This window comes from Thalassophryne amazonica, chromosome 19 (genome assembly GCF_902500255.1).
Source record: "Thalassophryne amazonica chromosome 19, fThaAma1.1, whole genome shotgun sequence".
In the NCBI taxonomy this organism is placed as follows: Eukaryota; Metazoa; Chordata; class Actinopteri; order Batrachoidiformes; family Batrachoididae; genus Thalassophryne; species Thalassophryne amazonica.
The window spans coordinates 48,171,805-48,190,672 of NC_047121.1; the positions used below are offsets into that span (position 1 = coordinate 48,171,805).

The 18,868-nt window shown below is 41.5% G+C and overlaps 1 protein-coding gene across 1 annotated transcript; it reads right to left on the bottom strand.

The window, feature by feature from the left end:
* Positions 1-2,062: 2,062 nt before the first annotated feature.
* On the bottom strand, positions 2,063-17,891 carry LOC117500916 (cathepsin L1-like). Its single transcript, XM_034159703.1, has 9 exons — positions 17,788-17,891; positions 17,389-17,489; positions 16,710-16,852; positions 16,436-16,633; positions 16,164-16,355; positions 10,189-10,354; positions 9,991-10,096; positions 2,768-2,871; positions 2,063-2,233 (listed from the first exon to the last, which is right to left on the bottom strand). Exons 2-8 carry the CDS (start codon positions 17,486-17,488, stop codon positions 2,772-2,774), a joined length of 1,005 nt encoding a protein of 334 aa, XP_034015594.1. The 5' UTR covers position 17,489; positions 17,788-17,891; the 3' UTR covers positions 2,063-2,233; positions 2,768-2,771.
* Between the last annotated feature and the right edge of the window lie 977 nt (positions 17,892-18,868).

The window sequence follows — 18,868 nt, forward strand, 5'->3', positions numbered from 1 at the left end:
CCAAGCTGCTTGCCTGTTGTCCTGTAGTCCAACCCAGCCTTGTGCAAGTCTACAGTTTTGTTCCTGGTGTCCTTAGACAGCACTTTGGTCTTGGCTATGGTGGACAGGTTGGAGTGTGATTGATTGAGGGTGTGAACAGGTGTCTTTTATACAGGTAACAAGTTCAAACAGGTGCAATTAATACAGGTAAAGAATGCAGAATAAGAGGGCTTCTTAAAGAAAAATTAACAGGTCTGTATGAGCCAGAATTCTTGCTGGTTGGTAGGTGTTCAGATACTTATTTGCAGCAGTAACATACAAAAAATTATTTAAAAAAAAATCATACATTGTGATTTCCGGATTTTTTTTTTTTTTTTTTTTGATTATGTCTCTCACAGTGGACATGCACCTAAGATGAACATTTCAGACCCCTCCATGATTTCTAAGTGGGAGAACTTGCAAAATGGCAGGGTGTTCAAATATTTATTTTCCTCACTGTGTGTGTGTGTGTGTATATATATATGATTTTATTATTTTCACTGTACTGACATTTCAAACATTGCTCATTACTTATATTGTATTTTTTTCTCTCCATCTCTCTTTTGTTGTTTTATGTATATACATTATAAACATAATTGTTGTGTGTTGGGGGGTTTGGCTGGATGTTTTTGTGTTGTTTTCTTTTCTTTGCTCTCCAGGTGGTATGCAAACTGGTTTTTGTCTGTGGAGAAGGTGCTGGCAGAAGAATCCTTCACCCTCATCAACATTATTGGCTGCACTTGTGGAGGATGTCCACGTGCAGGCCTACTGACTCGCAGCACCTGTGGATGATGCTCACGTGCAGACTTAAGGACTTTCAGCTGAAGCAGATAATGAGATGGCGTTCTGCATTTAAGCCATGAGTGGTTCAAGCAGAACTGCCGGGAACTCGACCTTGTGACGTTCGTTTGTGAGACGCTGAGGACCGCGCCTGAGTTTGACACATCGTGCCTGTGAAGGAGGACGGGTGAGGGACACATGCTGTCAGCACACATCAGAGGTGTTGATTGTCTGAATAAGTGTTAATAGTAATTTGGTATTTTGTTACGCAGTATATCTGAACATTGATGAGAATTGTGCAGCTCGCTTCTCACGGCCGTGACGTGCGGACTGATGATCCTCCACCTGTTGTGAGAAGCTGCTCATTTACATAAAGCTTAAATTCAGACCTGAATGTGTTGCTGATAGTGTGTGCCTTTGAAGGATATTGGCTGTAGCTGATGACTTACCTCACCTCTTCTATCCTTCACAGAGTCAGTTTGTCGTGTCCACCTGGGGGGTGTTTGGCGGTGAATTTGAGTCCAGAAGCGCCGGGCTTTGATCCCTTTGGGCGCTGGAGAGCGCGCTGTTCTTCACTCCGCCAGACAAACCATATCTTATGTTGTACACAGTTATTGCACAGAAAGGGAAATAAAATTGTTTTGTTTTTGGAACCGCTTTCTGGTTATTTAGCGCTGGGTTCAGTCAGACACAGGTCCGCTCCTCAACCCGCGTCGGCACATAACAATAATGTTTGTTGACCCACCTGTGTGTGTGTGTGTGTGTGTGTGTGTGTGTGCAAATGAAATAGAATAATATAAACATTCTGACTTAAACACATATTCTTTTATAAAATGGAACATGTGCAATCACTTTGAATATTTCTCACCAATTTTTTTTAATGTTTTCAAAAAAATGAATAAAAGGAATCACTTTGTATAATCCAACAAAGAACAATCCATTTGCAGATTCTGGCTCTTGAAAAATAAAAGAAGGAAGGAACACAAATGCACTTTATGACTTCATAAAATCTAAGAAGCCATTGTTCATTCTCGGCTGTAAACCTGACTAAATTTAAAACATCTCGCCAACACAGCTGTAATAGCTACTGCCGATGTATTATTCTGTGGGCAGTTTTTGTGTTGCTGAACCACAGATTGCGTCTCTAAATTCCATGTCATTATTTATAAGCTATAAAATCATATCATAGCTCTGTCTAATGGGAAGCTGGACCAAAAAGCAACAAAAATCACAAACTCGTAAATGTTTCTTTTCATATCTATCACTATTTCTTAACATTTAGGCAAACACTTTTTAATGCGTGTTCCAATGCATATGTCTGTACACTACTAATGTACAACCAACAACAAAAGGATATTTCATAAATGAGTTTCTTTATGAAATTAAAGCAAATTATGCATCGCCGTTCTCCTCCTCCTCAAGAAAGGTTCTAGATCTGTAAATGCAATACAGATGAACAACAAAGAGTGAATGGAAAATGCACATTAGCGTGTGCACACAGACAAGCATGCACAACAGGTGCGTTTGTGCACGTGTAGATCATTGAAGCAGGTATTGTATTCTGTAATGGCTTAACGGTTAGCGCTGTTGCCTCACAGCAATAAGGTCATGGGATCGATTCCCACCTGTGGACTTTATGTGTGGCGTTTACGTTTTCCCTGCGTTTGCGTGGGAACGCTCCCGCTTCCTCCCACAGCCAATGCATGTAAGATGAAATTGTAAATAAATTGTCTGTAGGTGTGCATGTGAATGTGTTTGTTTGTCTATACTGTATGTGGCCCTGCAACAGACTGGCATCCGGTCTAGGGTGTACCTCATGCCCTATGATGGCTGGGATAGGCTTCAGCCCCCGTGAACCTTAATTGGAGTAAGGAGCTGAAGATGAGTGAGTGCATTCTGTAAAAGAAGAACAATTGGGGAAAAAGGAAGGAAGGAGAGAAGGAAGGGTACATTTTGTGTTCTTTCTCACCTTCTCAGGTCAGGGGATAGCTGGCAAGACTAGCAATGCCACACTGATTGTTCTTGTTTTTTGACATCTTGATGTATCCGTTATCTCCCCACAGTAGACCCCAGCTGGTGAAACATACAAATTATTACAATTAATCCACTTTTGTTTGGAAAAAAAAAATCCATGCATCCATTTTCTATACCTGTTTATGCCAATTAATGGGAGGATGGAGCCCATCCCAGCAGTCATAAAGCATGAGGCACTGTACACCCTGGACAGGAAGCTAGTCTGTTGCAGGGTAATAATCATAATAATAACAATAATAATGTAGCAAATATGGCCACAGACATATCTTTACATTTCTAAGGCCAGAGTCGCCAACTGAACAGTCCCCCCAAAAATCAGTCCACCTTGCCTTCACTATGCATGCATCATTTCGGAGCATCAACAGCTTCATTTCTGAGCGTCAGATCAGATTCACAGACTATCACCTCATTTCTCCTTAAAACTTCTATCTCAGCAACAGATATCTGAAGCTTTTGTACTACAATCATTTCCACATAAATTCAGCATTATTTCATAATAAAAGACTTAACTTAAGATTTAACCTGAGATGCAAACAAAACAATATTCCCAAATGCATGAAGCAAAAAGCACTAGAAGCAGGTCACACAGCAGAAAAGATCCAGCACAGTTACCTTAGGAGGATTTTGGGTCTTAGAATTAGAAGGCTTCATTTTAAAATATTAGACCTCCAAAATAATCTTGATAGTCTGCACAAAATGTTAGAAACTTTAGTGGAGGAAGAGGCCCATAATAAGATCACAAAGTTCATAGTTAAAATTCAAATGGCTGAGCATTTAAAAAGTAAGGAGCGGCAAATCAGGAAGTTTCACAACCTTTTAGTGCAGAAAAGGTGTACTTTCAGTGGGAGTATTTTTAAAGATACACCCAGACAAATTAGTGAAACAGGGAAAATTGGGTAAAGAATCTCTCCAACAGGGTTCTTACACAGACAGAAAAGGATGTGCTCGCTAAAGGACTCAATTTCTGTGACCCCTAAACATATACCGACAGTAGATTACATCACTGCAGTAGAGTCAGCCATTAAACATAACAGTTTGTCAGAGTCAGAAGCTGGGGACCTGTCTGTCTGTCTGTCAGCAGGATTACATCCAAACTACTGTACAGATTTTGATAAACTTTTCACCACAGATAGATATTAGTCATTATTATCACTTTACCGAGGCGTTGCTAGGCCGGTATCGTAGATTTACGTTGACGCTACCTGGCTATACCCGCCCGCTGTGTGTAAACATGATGTCATAGCGCGTGCAACCCAAGAACTGTCCACAGAGGGGGAAAATAAAAAGCTGTCTGCAGAGGAAAAGATGAACACCCTCGTCTAACTCGGGTGAATAGCTGTCATTTTGGGCGACTGGGCGTGAATGTCGGGCATCTGAAAATGCATACCGCCCTCCAAAAGCATGTTATTGTATTAATGGAAGACTCCATTAAATTTTGGAGGTGATCTGAATCTGGATTCTGGATCAAGATTTCACTTTTTATAGGTTTTAAGGATTACGTCAAACTACTTCACAGTTTCTCACCAAAATTGTACCACAGACAAATATTAGGCCATGGAAGCCTCCACTGAATTTTGGAGGTGGTCCGGATCCAGATTCTGGATCAGGATTTCAATTTGTACACTTCACTTTGTCAGATTTTGAGGATTACGTCAAAACTACTTAACAGATTTTCACCAAATTTTCACCACACATTGGTGTTACAACTTAGAAGACTCCATTATATTTTGGAGGTGATCTGGATCCAGATCTGGATTCTGGATCAGGATTTCACGTTGTAGACTTTTAAGGATTACGTCAAAACTACTTCACGGATTCTCACCAAATTTACACCACAGATAGATATTAGAGCATGGAAGGGTCCACTGAATTTCGGAGATGATCTGGATCTGGATTCTGGCTCAGGATTTCACTTTATAGGCTTTTTAAGATTACATCAAAAGTACTTCATGGATTCTCACTAAATTGGCACCGCGGATAGATTTTAGGGCATTTAAAGAGTCCACTGAATTTTGGAGGTGATCTGGATCCGGCTGGCGGACGTCAGAAATTTCTGATGGCTCTTGTTAGTAAATGTAGAATAACATAATGTTAAAATACCCTCGGTCTTATGAACATAAAAATAGGAAAGAGAATGTGAGCTTTTGACCTCTTTAAATAGGTCAAGTTTAGCCATCTTTGAACTTGTCTCTGTCCCAAGAATGCTCCCTGTGAATTTGAGGACCCTGGCAGCAATAGGACTGGACTTATGCAGAGCACAGATGGACGCAAGGCCTTTGCAATACCCAATGGCCATATTTTGGTGTCGGGTAAAAATAAGTAAAAATAATTTTATGTCTCTATGAATGAAATGCACATCATACAGAACTAACAATAGGAACTGCTTTAAAAAAAAATTAAAATTACCCATCTGACATGATGCAAATATGAATTTGTCATGTCATTGCCTTGCTTGCCTCTACTGGTGGTTGGCTCTCACTGCGGTATTGTATCACTTCCTGTTCCGGAGCACAGCGGTGTTTTTCTGTATCTGTTAGCTGTTTAATCTGCGCAGTTAGATTGATCTAGTTATCTAGATTACGATTTGTTTCCCAGTGTAATCTTTACGTGCCTTAACTAAAGCACTCATTCTGCTGAATCACCTCTAAATTATTTACACATTATTCACTTTGCGTGTTTTTAGGAATCCGCTAGCTTAGCGTAGCTACTAGCTCTTAGCCGATTTAGCATGGCGGCTTCTCCTGTCTGTCCCGCACTTTTCTGCTCTGGGTGTGAAATGTTTAGTTATTCCTCGGCCTCCTTTAGCAGTAATGGTACTTGTAATAAGTGTAGCTTATTCGTAGCTTTGGAGGCCAGGCTGGGCGAATTGGAGACTCGGCTCCGCACCGTGGAAAATTCTACAGCTAGCCAGGCCCCTGTAGTCGGTGCGGACCAAGGTAGCTTAGCCGCCGTTAGTTCCCCCCTGGCAGATCCCGAGCAGCCGGGAAAGCAGGCTGACTGGGTGACTGTGAGGAGGAAGCGTAGCCCTAAACAGAAGCCCCGTGTACACCGCCAACCCGTTCACATTTCTAACCGTTTTTCCCCACTCGACGACACACCCGCCGAGGATCAAACTCTGGTTATTGGCGACTCTGTTTTGAGAAATGTGAAGTTAGCGACACCATCAACCATAGTCAATTGTCTTCCGGGGGCCAGAGCAGGCGACATTGAAGGAAATTTGAAACTGCTGGTTAAGGCTAAGCGTAAATTTGGTAAGATTGTAATTCACGTCGGCAGTAATGACACCCGGTTACGCCAATCGGAGGTCACTAAAATTAACATTAAATCGGTGTGTAACTTTGCAAAAACAATGTCGGACTCTGTAGTTTTCTCTGGGCCCCTCCCCAATCAGACCGGGAGTGACATGTTTAGCCGCATGTTCTCCTTGAATTGCTGGCTGTCTGAGTGGTGTCCAAAAAATGAGGTGGGCTTCATAGATAATTGGCAAAGCTTCTGGGGAAAACCTGGTCTTGTTAGGAGAGACGGCATCCATCCCACTTTGGATGGAGCAGCTCTCATTTCTAGAAATCTGGCTAATTTTCTTAAATCCTCCAAACCGTGACTATCCAGGGTTGGGACCAGGAAGCAGAGTTGTAGTCTTACACACCTCTCTGCAGCTTCTCTCCCCCTGCCATCCCCTCATTACCCCATCCCCGTAGAGACGGTGCCTGCTCCCAGACTACCAATAACCAGCAAAAATCTATTTAAGCATAAAAATTCAAAAAGAAAAAATAATATAGCACCTTCTACTGCACCACAGACTAAAACAGTTAAATGTGGTCTATTAAACATTAGGTCTCTCTCTTCTAAGTCCCTGTTGGTAAATGATATAATAATTGATCAACATATTGATTTATTCTGCCTTACAGAAACCTGGTTACAGCAGGATGAATATGTTAGTTTAAATGAGTCAACACCCCCGAGTCACACTAACTGTCAGAATGCTCGTAGCACGGGCCGGGGCGGTGGATTAGCAGCAATCTTCCATTCCAGCTTATTAATTAATCAAAAACCCAGACAGAGCTTTAATTCATTTGAAAGCTTGTCTCTTAGTCTTGTCCATCCAAATTGGAAGTCCCAAAAACCAGTTTTATTTGTTATTATCTATCGTCCACCTGGTCGTTACTGTGAGTTTCTCTGTGAATTTTCAGACCTTTTGTCTGACTTAGTGCTTAGCTCAGATAAGATAATTATAGTGGGCGATTTTAACATCCACACAGATGCTGAGAATGACAGCCTCAACACTGCATTTAATCTATTATTAGACTCTATTGGCTTTGCTCAAAAAGTAAATGAGTCTTTAATCCACCACCACTTTAATCATATCTTAGATCTTGTTCTGACTTATGGTATGGAAATAGAAGACTTAACAGTATTCCCTGAAAACTCCCTTCTGTCTGATCATTTTTTAATAACATTTACATTTACTCTGATGGACTACCCAGCAGTAGGAATAAGTTTCATTACACTAGAAGTCTTTCAGAAAGCGCTGTAACTAGGTTTAAGGATATGATTCCTTCTTTATGTTCTCTAATGCCATATAACAACACAGTGCAGAGTAGCTACCTAAACTCTGTAAGGGAGATAGAGTATCTCGTCAATAGTTTTACATCCTCATTGAAGACAACTTTGGATGCTGTAGCTCCTCTGAAAAAGAGAGCTTTAAATCAGAAGTGTCTGACTCCATGGTATAACTCTCAAACTCGTAGCTTAAAGCAGATAACCCGTAAGTTGGAGAGGAAATGGCGTCTCACTAATTTAGAAGATCTTCACTTAGCCTGGAAAAAGAGTCTGTTGCTCTATAAAAAAGCCCTCCGTAAAGCTAGGACATCTTTCTACTCATCACTAATTGAAGAAAATAAGAACAACCCCAGGTTTCTTTTCAGCACTGTAGCCAGGCTGACAAAGAGTCAGAGCTCTATTGAGCTGAGTATTCCATTATCTTTAACTAGTAATGAGTTCATGACTTTCTTTGCTAACAAAATTTTAACTATTAGAGAAAAAATTACTCATAACCATCCCAAAGACGTATCGTTATCTTTGGCTGCTTTCAGTGATGCCGGTATTTGGTTAGACTCTTTCTCTCCGATTGTTCTGTCTGAGTTATTTTCATTAGTTACTTCATCCAAACCATCAACATGTTTATTAGACCCCATTCCTACCAGGCTGCTCAAGGAAGCCCTACCATTATTTAATGCTTCGATCTTAAATATGATCAATCTATCTTTGTTAGTTGGCTATGTACCACAGGCTTTTAAGGTGGCAGTAATTAAACCATTACTTAAAAAGCCATCACTTGACCCAGCTATCTTAGCTAATTATAGGCCAATCTCCAACCTTCCTTTTCTCTCAAAAATTCTTGAAAGGGTAGTTGTAAAACAGCTAACTGATCATCTGCAGAGGAATGGTCTATTTGAAGAGTTTCAGTCAGGTTTTAGAATTCATCATAGTACAGAAACAGCATTAGTGAAGGTTACAAATGATCTTCTTATGGCCTCGGACAGTGGACTCATCTCTGTGCTTGTTCTGTTAGACCTCAGTGCTGCTTTTGATACTGTTGACCATAAAATTTTATTACAGAGATTAGAGCATGCCATAGGTATTAAAGGCACTGCGCTGCGGTGGTTTGAATCATATTTGTCTAATAGATTACAATTTGTTCATGTAAATGGGGAATCTTCTTCACAGACTAAAGTTAATTATGGAGTTCCACAAGGTTCTGTGCTAGGACCAATTTTATTCACTTTATATATGCTTCCCTTAGGCAGTATTATTAGACGGTATTGCTTAAATTTTCATTGTTACGCAGATGATACCCAGCTTTATCTATCCATGAAGCCAGAGGACACACACCAATTAGCTAAACTGCAGGATTGTCTTACAGACATAAAGACATGGATGACCTCTAATTTCCTGCTTTTAAACTCAGATAAAACTGAAGTTATTGTTCTTGGCCCCACAAATCTTAGAAACATGGTGTCTAACCAGATCCTTACTCTGGATGGCATTACCCTGACCTCTAGTAATACTGTGAGAAATCTTGGAGTCATTTTTGATCAGGATATGTCATTCAAAGCGCATATTAAACAAATATGTAGGACTGCTTTTTTTGCATTTACGCAATATCTCTAAAATCAGAAAGGTCTTGTCTCAGAGTGATGCTGAAAAACTAATTCATGCATTTATTTCCTCTAGGCTGGACTATTGTAATTCATTATTATCAGGTTGTCCTAAAAGTTCCCTAAAAAGCCTTCAGTTAATTCAAAATGCTGCAGCTAGAGTGCTGACGGGGACTAGAAGGAGAGAGCATATCTCACCCATATTGGCCTCTCTTCATTGGCTTCCTGTTAATTCTAGAATAGAATTTAAAATTCTTCTTCTTACTTATAAGGTTTTGAATAATCAGGTCCCATCTTATCTTAGGGACCTCGTAGTACCATATCACCCCAATAGAGCGCTTCGCTCTCAGACTGCAGGCTTACTTGTAGTTCCTAGGGTTTGTAAGAGTAGAATGGGAGGCAGAGCCTTCAGCTTTCAGGCTCCTCTCCTGTGGAACCAGCTCCCAATTCAGATCAGGGAGACAGACACCCTCTCTACTTTTAAGATTAGGCTTAAAACTTTCCTTTTTGCTAAAGCTTATAGTTAGGGCTGGATCAGGTGACCCTGAACCATCCCTTAGTTATGCTGCTATAGACGTAGACTGCTGGGGGGTTCCCATGATGCACTGTTTCTTTCTCTTTTTGCTCTGTATGCACCACTCTGCATTTAATCATTAGTGATCGATCTCTGCTCCCCTCCACAGCATGTCTTTTTCCTGGTTCTCTCCCTCAGCCCCAACCAGTCCCAGCAGAAGACTGCCCCTCCCTGAGCCTGGTTCTGCTGGAGGTTTCTTCCTGTTAAAAGGGAGTTTTTCCTTCCCACTGTAGCCAAGTGCTTGCTCACAGGGGGTCGTTTTGACCGTTGGGGTTTTACATCATTATTGTATGGCCTTGCCTTACAATATAAAGCGCCTTGGGGCAACTGTTTGTTGTGATTTGGCGCTATATAAAAAAAAAATTGATTGATTGATTGATTGAATTTGGAAATTTTGAAAAAATATCACAAGTAGAACATGTTCACCTGTTCTTGACCAGCCAGTAGTCATTTCCGTAGTAGGAACCATATCCCACAACCAGGACACCGTGAGTCAGAACTGAGCTGCTGCACATGGGCTCATTGTACACTCCTTGATGCACAAAAAGCAGACTGTGTTGGTACTATCATCAAGTACGTGATAAGAATATTTCCTCAGAAAAAATCAAATGTAAAAGTGTTCACCTGATTCATAGAGCTGGAAGGACTCATGAGAAGCATCAATGCCCACAGACACGGGGCCAACGGTGGCCACGGCCTCCTGCAGAGCATATTCATCACCTGAAATCACATCCATGTAGCTGGTACATGTGGCTCCAATGAATAAATGGTTGAAGCGACAGGGTCCATCCTAATCAATGGAGAATTTATTTACTTTTCACAAGGATTTAATATGCAGACAAACAAACTGGCATAAATACTGAATGCACTGCAGATAACAGCACATTGTTGTAGTCAGTACAGCAGTACATTAGTTTACTGGGTATTTAAAGGGGTCTTATTACCCAAAATAGTTTTTTGTTTAATCTGCCCTTAATGGTTGGGGTTCATGTTAAACATTGTCAAAGTTCAACCCAGATTTCTGTGCATGCAGAAATTGTTGTGAGGTCTGAAATAGTTTGTTTAGGAGTTCTGTGACACACGTAACAGAGGTCACATTTGCACTGTTTGCTTTGTGAAACTCTCCCATGATCTGTGGGAGGCAAGTGGAGAAAGGGTGTGACAAGTGCCAGGCACAGAAATCGGCTGCTTCTTATCAATATAATATTGATTTTTAAGGATGTATGGTGACGTTGGCTGCACTTGTTAATATAATCTGAAAGCTTACATTAGATTGCCTAAAATGTCCTTGAACTTCTTGTTTCAAAAACTGTGTATTTTTAACTGCTTTGGGCTGGAAGCTTTGGAGTGGAGCACATTGTAACCACAAGATGGCAGCAAACATTCATTCCACAGAGGATCATCATTTTGGTGCTTTTTAAAACCCACTTAAAAATATTCTCCTGCTTTGTTGAAGGAAACAGCACCTCAGAGTTCTTTTAACCAAGGGAAATTATATATATACATTAAAGGAGTCGTGCACACTAAACGACCAAAGTGAACTCATTCATTCATTCATTCATGTTCACTAAAGTGCTAAAAATTGCTGAACACACTTGTTCTGCTTGATGAATATTCATAGACTTTACTTCTCTTCTCATGCATCAGACACATACACACATTTTTAAAGATACGAGGTCTGTTAGAAAACTATCCGACCTTTTTATTTTTTTTAAAAAAGTATATGGATTTGAATCATGTGCACTTGCATCAGCCAAGCTTGAACCTTCGTGCGCATGCGTGAGTTTTTTCACGCCTGTCGGTTGTGTCATTCGCCTGTGGGCAGGCTTTGAGTGAGCACTGGTCCACCCCCCTTGTCGGATTTTCATTGTCAGGGAAATGGCTGAGCGATTGGAGCAGCTCTGAATCAAATTTTTCCAGAAACTGTAAGAGACAGCCAGGTGGAAACCATTCGGAAGATTCAGACGGCTTTCAGTGAGGATACGCTGGGCGTCACACAAATTAAGGAGCATTACAAACGGATTAAAGATGGCCCACAGTGGCGGAGGGTGCGCCGCGCTCCGAGCGGCCATCGACCAGGCTGAAACGACCAGATCATTTCCAAAGTGAACGCTGTGTTGATCCGGGACGTCGTCTGACTACCAGAGAAATTGTGGAAGAGGTGGACATCAGCACTTTTGCGGCACATTCCACTGTTACAGGAGATTTTGTAATGAAAGATGTGCGAAGGAATTCGCGCGTCAGGACGGAGCCGCAGTGGCGCACAACAAAAAGCACGTCCGTGTCGGAAACCATTCAGAAGATTCAGACGGCTTTCGGTGGCTTTTCAGTCGAGTGAGTATCCGAGAAATTGTGTAACAGCTGGGCATGTCACAACATGTCCTGTGAGACTTCCAACATGGACGTGCGCACGAAGGTTCAAGCTTGGCTGATGCAAGTGCACATGATTCAAATCCATATAGTTTTTAAAAAAAATAAAAAAGTCGGATAGTTTTCTAACAGACCTCGTATGGGGGCATTTGGTTGTTTGTTTGCCCCATGGACTCACCTTTTCATTGGAAACCTCTGCCTCTCTTTCAAATCTACTCTGGAATTTCCCCAAGATAAAAATCGTAATGTACACAAGCTTTGTTTTTGTTTTGCAATGCGACTCATTTTGACAGTTATTTAATCCAATTTGCACCAGTGATGATGTCCAAGTTATTTTGAGCTGCACACTGCAATCAGTAGCATCACAGCGGTTATTAGTAGTATGAGGAGAAATAGAAAGCATCATGCAAAAGATAAGACAAATAAATGCAGTGGCCATATTATATTAATCAGAGAATGAATTGTTAGAGAAAGACTGTAAATACTGACCATGGATGGTGTCATTTTTTGTTTGAAAATACATGTTACCAAATCAAATAATGCATTCAGTTCATCTGCAGAGCAGATCAGGTGAGAGGCAGGGTGCATCCAAAGAGGCCAATATGAGAACTACAGTTCACAGTCACACTGAGATGTGTTCCGACAAGGAGGTGTGATCGCCATTTTGGACCTGGGCAACTCAGTGGGCAGCGACTCAATGAGTCTCCTCAAGAAACAGGTGGAATATGCCAGAAAGCTGCAGATGTTGGCAAAGCCACAAACAGAGGAAGAAGGGAGACATTTCCTTCCATAAGTAAGTAGCTATGGTTCTTCTTGTTACTTTGTCCATGACGTTTGGTCAATAAACTGGTGTATGTTGCCTGCCATGCCTGTGTAATGGAGAAATCCACTGGTCCGAGGGCACGGACCATCAACTTTCCACTTATGTCTAGCTGATATTTTCCCCTTTTACTTGAATGAAATGACTGGAGCTGGAACAGATTGGATCCGTGTACACTTTCAACAGTAATACGAGGTCTATTAGATAATAAACCACCCCTTTTTTTTTTTTTAACTATATGGATTTGAATGACGTGCGATTACACCAATCATGCTTGAACCCTCGTGCGCATGCGTGAGTTTTTTCACGCGTGTCAGTGACGTCATTTCCCTGTGGGCAGGCTTTGAGTGAGACGTGGTCCCGCCCTCTCGGCTGAATTCCTTTGTTTCACACGCTGCTCCAGACGGCGCGCGTTGCTTTATCAAAATTTTTTCTGGATCTGTGAGGAATATCCGAGTGGACACTATTCGAGAAATTAAGCTGGTTTTCGGTGAAAATGTTTAACGGCTGATGAGAGATTATGGGGTGTTTCTGTCGGTGTAAGGACTTCCCACGCAGCGGGACGTCCTGCAGCGCTTCCAGGCGCCGTCGTCGGTCTGTTTCGACCTGAAAACATCCTAATTTAAGGCTTAATTCACCCAGGATGTCGTGAGAGAACAGAGAAGTTTCAGAAGAGGCCGGCATGAGGACTTTATGCGGACATTCCACTGTTTAAGGACATTTTGTAATGAAAGACGTGCGCGCAAATTTGCCGAGTCGTTTCCGTGACGACTCGGCAAATCTGTGTGCGCCGCGACAGGAAAAACACCTCCGTGTTGAAAACCATTTGTAAAATTCAGGCGGCTTTTGATGGCTTTCAACAAGTGAGTAACTGAGAAATTGTTTAACAGCTTGGGCATGTTCCAACTTGCCCGTTAAGGTTTCCAACACGGAGGTGTTTTTCCTGTCACGACCCCCCGCGTGCAACTCTGCCCGCACGTTCTTTCATTACAAAATGTCCGTTAACAATGGAATGTCCGAATAAACTCCTCATGCCGACTTCTTCTGAAAGTTCTCTGTTCTCTGATGACTTCCTGGGTCAACAGAGCCTGAAATGTGGAAGTTTTCAACTTGAAACAGCGAGACGCTGCCGCCTCGAAGCGCAGATCGCCGTCAGGCGCCGTGGACCGTCCTTACGGCGACACTACCAGACCAAAATCTCTCATCAGCCGTTAAATTTTTTACCGAAAACCAGCTGAATTTATCGAATGGTGTCCACTCAGTTGTGCCTTACAGTTTTGAAAAAAATTTGATCAAACAAAGCAGCAGTCTCTGAGCCATTCCTAAACAATGAAAAAAAATCGACGAGAGGGTGGGCCACTCCTCACTCAAAGACTGCCCACAGGCGAATGACGTAACTGACAGGCGTGAAAAAACTCTTGCATGCCCACGAGGGTTCAAGCATGTCTGATGTAATCACACGTGATTCAAATCCATATGGTTTTTGAAAAAATAATACGATCGGATACTTTTCTAATAGACCTCGTATTTTGGAATGTGTGGGTGTCAAGATAAGTTTTATACTCTACTTACATAATATAATGTGAATTCATTTTACTGACTCACTATTCAGGTAAGAACTGTATTTTCTAAGCTTTTTTCTGTGTGTGTTCACTCGCGTATTTACATCCGCATTGAAAACGCATATGAAAACATGCCACATCCGGGCACTTTGTTAATATTTTGCCCAGTCGCTCTCCATGAAGGGACATTCGCCTTAAGGAGGTAGCACGGGGACTGTGGACTCGAGTTCTCATATTGGCCTCTGTGGGTATACCCCGGACATGACACCAGTCTATTTATTACAGGGCCACATATAAACAGACAAACACATTCACACACCTACCAGATCCAGACCGGTTTGGACCGATGCAGTTGCATCAGTCAGATTTCTTATGCATCATTCATCATTGGTAAAAAAAAAAAAAACTCAATTAATCCTGAATAGTTCCGAACGTGTCCCCGCAGTGAACACAGCTTTTGATTTGATCCCACAATGCACCACGCAGGTGGATCAAAACAAACATAGCATCAGCCAGTCGAATCAATGATCATGGCATCCAGGAAAAAAGTTGTGCAAGGAAAATTGGGCGCTTATTTCAGCAAGAAACGGTGAGTTTGAAAGGCATTCTATGATGACTGAAATTACATTTTTGGTGGTTTAACGACCATACATGTCAACCTATATGGATTGTCCATAAATTATATGGATTTTTCTGAGTTTCAGAGTCATACGGATGTACAAATAAAGTCTTACGGATATTCAGGGTTTGGTCTGCAGCAGGTCTGTAATCAACCGTTTCTGCAGCGCGACTCCACTTTGAAGCATGAACCATTGAAGCAATGTTTCGATCCATTAGCTCATTGGTTCTTTGATTCGCTGCTCTTCAGAAACGGCAAGTCCGCTTCTTAACCCCTCTCAAAGCCATTAAAATACTGTGAGTCACTTTTGTGTGGATTAAAGTCACTAACTGGGACTCTTGTCTTGTTGCTGTCAAGAAACAAGAATCGTCCTCCGTTCTGTTGGCACAGCTCCAAACGCTGCGCGGCTCTCTGCCGAGACAGAGTCCGGTCGGAATTAATAACTTCAAAATGAATTGCCACTTTAAATAAAATGACACCTCTTACAAACGTTGTAATACAGATGTCATTTTTATCGGGCAGCTGCAAGAGCTCAGCTCAGATATTTGAAAAGACATTCATGCCAATAATGTCTGAAAGGAAATGCTTTTGACAAAAACTACAGATTTTGTTTATTCCTATTTATGTTCAGAGATCAAGGATCCACCATGTCAGTTTTTGTTATAGTGTTGTTTTTTTTAGGACATCATATTTATACAGATAAGAAGTGTTCACTATGGTCCATGAAGTATAATAAATATATTAAAAGAAGTGTGACAGTGTATGTTGCACACGAATAAAAGAATGAAGATTACTGAATAACAAGACGTGTACGATTTTTATTTTATCATTGGGCAAAAATGCATCTGTCAGATTTTCACTCTGGATCCAGCCCTGCCTACGGCCCATTTAAGTTTCCATTTCACCTAACCTGCATATCTGCTGATATGGGAGGAAGCCGAAGCACTCGGAAAGTCCACACGGAAAGGCCCAGGTGGGAAGCGATCTCACAACCTTCTTACTGTGAGGCAACAGTGCTAACCACTAAGCCACTGTGCTGCCTAATTGTAATTTACATCCCCCAAAATTATTATTATTATTACTGTTATTGTTGTTATCGTCATCATCACTTGGCCAATACAGCTCAGTCTGACTTTTCACATTCTTCCACTGCACATACTTACAGTTGATACTATGATGTACATTGAGAGTGAAGAATGTTGTTTTTGCTAAGCTGCATTCTGCCTACCTTGGCCTCATAAGGGTAGGAGTCCTCAGTGTCGATCCCTCCGTTGGCTTTGATGTAGTCAAAGGTCTGGTCCATCAGGCCTCCCATGCAGCCCATGTTACCAAAGCTTCTGGAGCAGTCCACCAGCTGCTGCTCACTCAGGGACACCAGCGTGCCGGTCTTCCTGAAGTTCTGCCCCTCCAGTGACCCAGCCTTGAAGATGGAAGAGATGTCAGATGTAAACATTTGTGTGTTTGTAGCTCTGCATATGAATAGAGGAAAGTTGAACATACAGCACTGAATGCCCAGCAGGAGCCACACTGCTTCTGGTCTTTGACAGGGGTAACGTAGCCCTTGTCCCTCCAGTCAACAGTTTGGGGCAGTTCATGAAGTGCAACTGAACGGAGGAAGATGGAGCCGTGTCGTGGCAGAGAACTGTTGAAGGAGCCCAGGCAGCCCTGAGAAATCAGCTGTCGGTACTCGTGGTTTTCCTAGTTAGAGTGCAAAACCAGGCTTATAAATTCATCTTCACAACATAACTGCTCTTTGGTTTTTAGTTGTGCATACCAAGTCAGCAAACACAGTCATGCCGAGGCGGTAGGACTTGGTCCCCTGATCGGCCATGATGTTGTGCATCAGCACCAACTTGCGATTTTGAAGCCAGATCCCCTTGCGGTGTGCCTCCTCTGACGGCGAGCTGTAGGTCTTTCCTTTGAGTCAAAGCAGAAAAATTAAGGAATCAACAATATTCACTTCAACCCTCCCAATAAACAAGTCAGGTCCATAAGTGTTTAGACAGTGACACAATTATTATTATTTTTAATCATGTTGCCTGTGTTCATCTCCACATTTGAGTTGAAATGAAACCATCAAGATGTGCTTCCACTGTAGATTTTCATCTCAAATTCAAGGGGTAACTTGAAATAAATAAATGGTTAAACTAAGCACAAGAATTATTGTTTATGATAATCACTTTTACAGTCACCTTTCTTTGGACAAGTTGGACAATTATTAACATGTTTTTAACACATAACACTGAATATTACATCTGCCTGAAGTAGGCAGTTCTCATAAACTGACCAACTGTGCAAGAAGGAGACGAGTGAGAGAAGCCATCAAGACAACTCTGAAGTCCAAATACTTGTGGACCTTGCTCCAGCTGTACAACATGGTGGCCACAGCAGATCACAATTACAGACAATATTCTCAGAATTTAATATCACAACGTTCTCTCAATTTGGCTCACCAAACTTAAACATCCAAGTGTGGAACTCCCAGTCTTCTATAGAGATGATGGCACAGTTGGCCACGGCCAGAAGAGCGGCAGCAGCCAGCAGCAGCTTCATCCTGAGTGACAGACAAGCACAAATAAACACAAGTTCACAGTGACTGGCAGGAAATCTGTCAAGCTGCACCCAACCACATCACCCAACCACATCACCTACATACTCTTGCATCATACGGAAGGTCACATGTGCTGCCACCACCCAGTCAGGAATTTTTCTCACATTTTTTCAGTTGCTGTTTCTCCTGCACGGAAACTTTCTTGGCTTTCCTGTTTGTCTTCATTGCAACAGGGCGCCTAGGATGCCGGTATGTTATTGTGTAGCTATGTGTCTATACAGCCGCAGTTATATGTGCTCACCTGGATATTTGTCACTGCAGGTGAGTTGAAGGTTGACTTCTATCCACCTATAGGTGACGGTGGGATCATGTCGGAGAAGCACTCTTATTCACCCTATTGAGATATCCCACAATCCCTTGCACACCAGAGAGTTGCTGTAGGAAAAACAGAGAATCCACATGATGACAACTGCAAATGAACATTATACTACCAAAATGTCATTTTTGATGCTTTTCATCACGTTAATAAGAGACTGCCTGCATGAGACCCTGAAAACCCACTAAAACAAATATACCAAATAATCTGTGTCTGCTACATTTAATTTGTGTGGATCTTCATACTCGCAAACCGAATTTCAGACATTTTATATGTAATATGCATATGTCGCAAACATGAATGAGCGAAGCTTGTCAACATCTCACCATGTCATTTGCGTTCTTCAGACTTTATTATGAGTAAATGCTTCAGGGGAGCATTAGCATGGCAAAAACCTTTCAGCTTCTGGGGGAGCTTTGACCCCCATACTCTCCACCTTTTTAAGCATTTGCTTTTTTGGTTTTCAGCTGAGCCCCCTAATTACAGCATTCTTAACCTCCTGCCACTTTATGCATTTTTTTTTATGTAGATGTAAATTAATATTAAAAGTTTCAGCAAGTTGACAGTTGGGCTGTACAATATGACCAAATTATCATATCTCTATTGTCATATGAATTGTCATGTAAATATCACTTATATACATGCTGTCCATATTCTTGAGCCACTTAGATGGTTAGGGAGAGTTCCCATGGGATAAAAAAGCTTTTCAACCTACCATCCCTGGTTCTCAAGACCAGGCACCTAAGTGGCTCTACACACTTTCTCTCTCTCTCTCTTTTAAAGATATTTCAGTGTACCTTAGTAAACACTAGTACAGTTCCAAGTTAGATTTGGAATGTATAATTATAAAAGATATACCTTACTGAATTTTCATATCAACATAATATACGATATGACTATGATTTGACACAAAGTGCAGCAACAGTGAAAATTAAAGATTCTTAAAATTGTTAAAACAATAATAATACCACACTCATTTTGCACTCATCATAAGGTCGGGATACTG

What these genes read in the sequence shown, in the direction of transcription:
- LOC117500916 (XM_034159703.1), bottom strand. Translation starts at nt 17,488, where the DNA reads ATGAAGCTGCTGCTGGCTGCTGCCGCTCTTCTGGCCGTGGCCAACTGT. An exon ending in CACTTGGATGTTTAAGTTTG is followed by an intron (nt 16,853 to 17,388) that starts GTGAGCCAAATT and finishes TTTGACTCAAAG; the next exon opens with GAAAGACCTACAGCTCGCCG. An exon ending in TGACTGTGTTTGCTGACTTG is followed by an intron (nt 16,634 to 16,709) that starts GTATGCACAACT and finishes CACTCTAACTAG; the next exon opens with GAAAACCACGAGTACCGACA.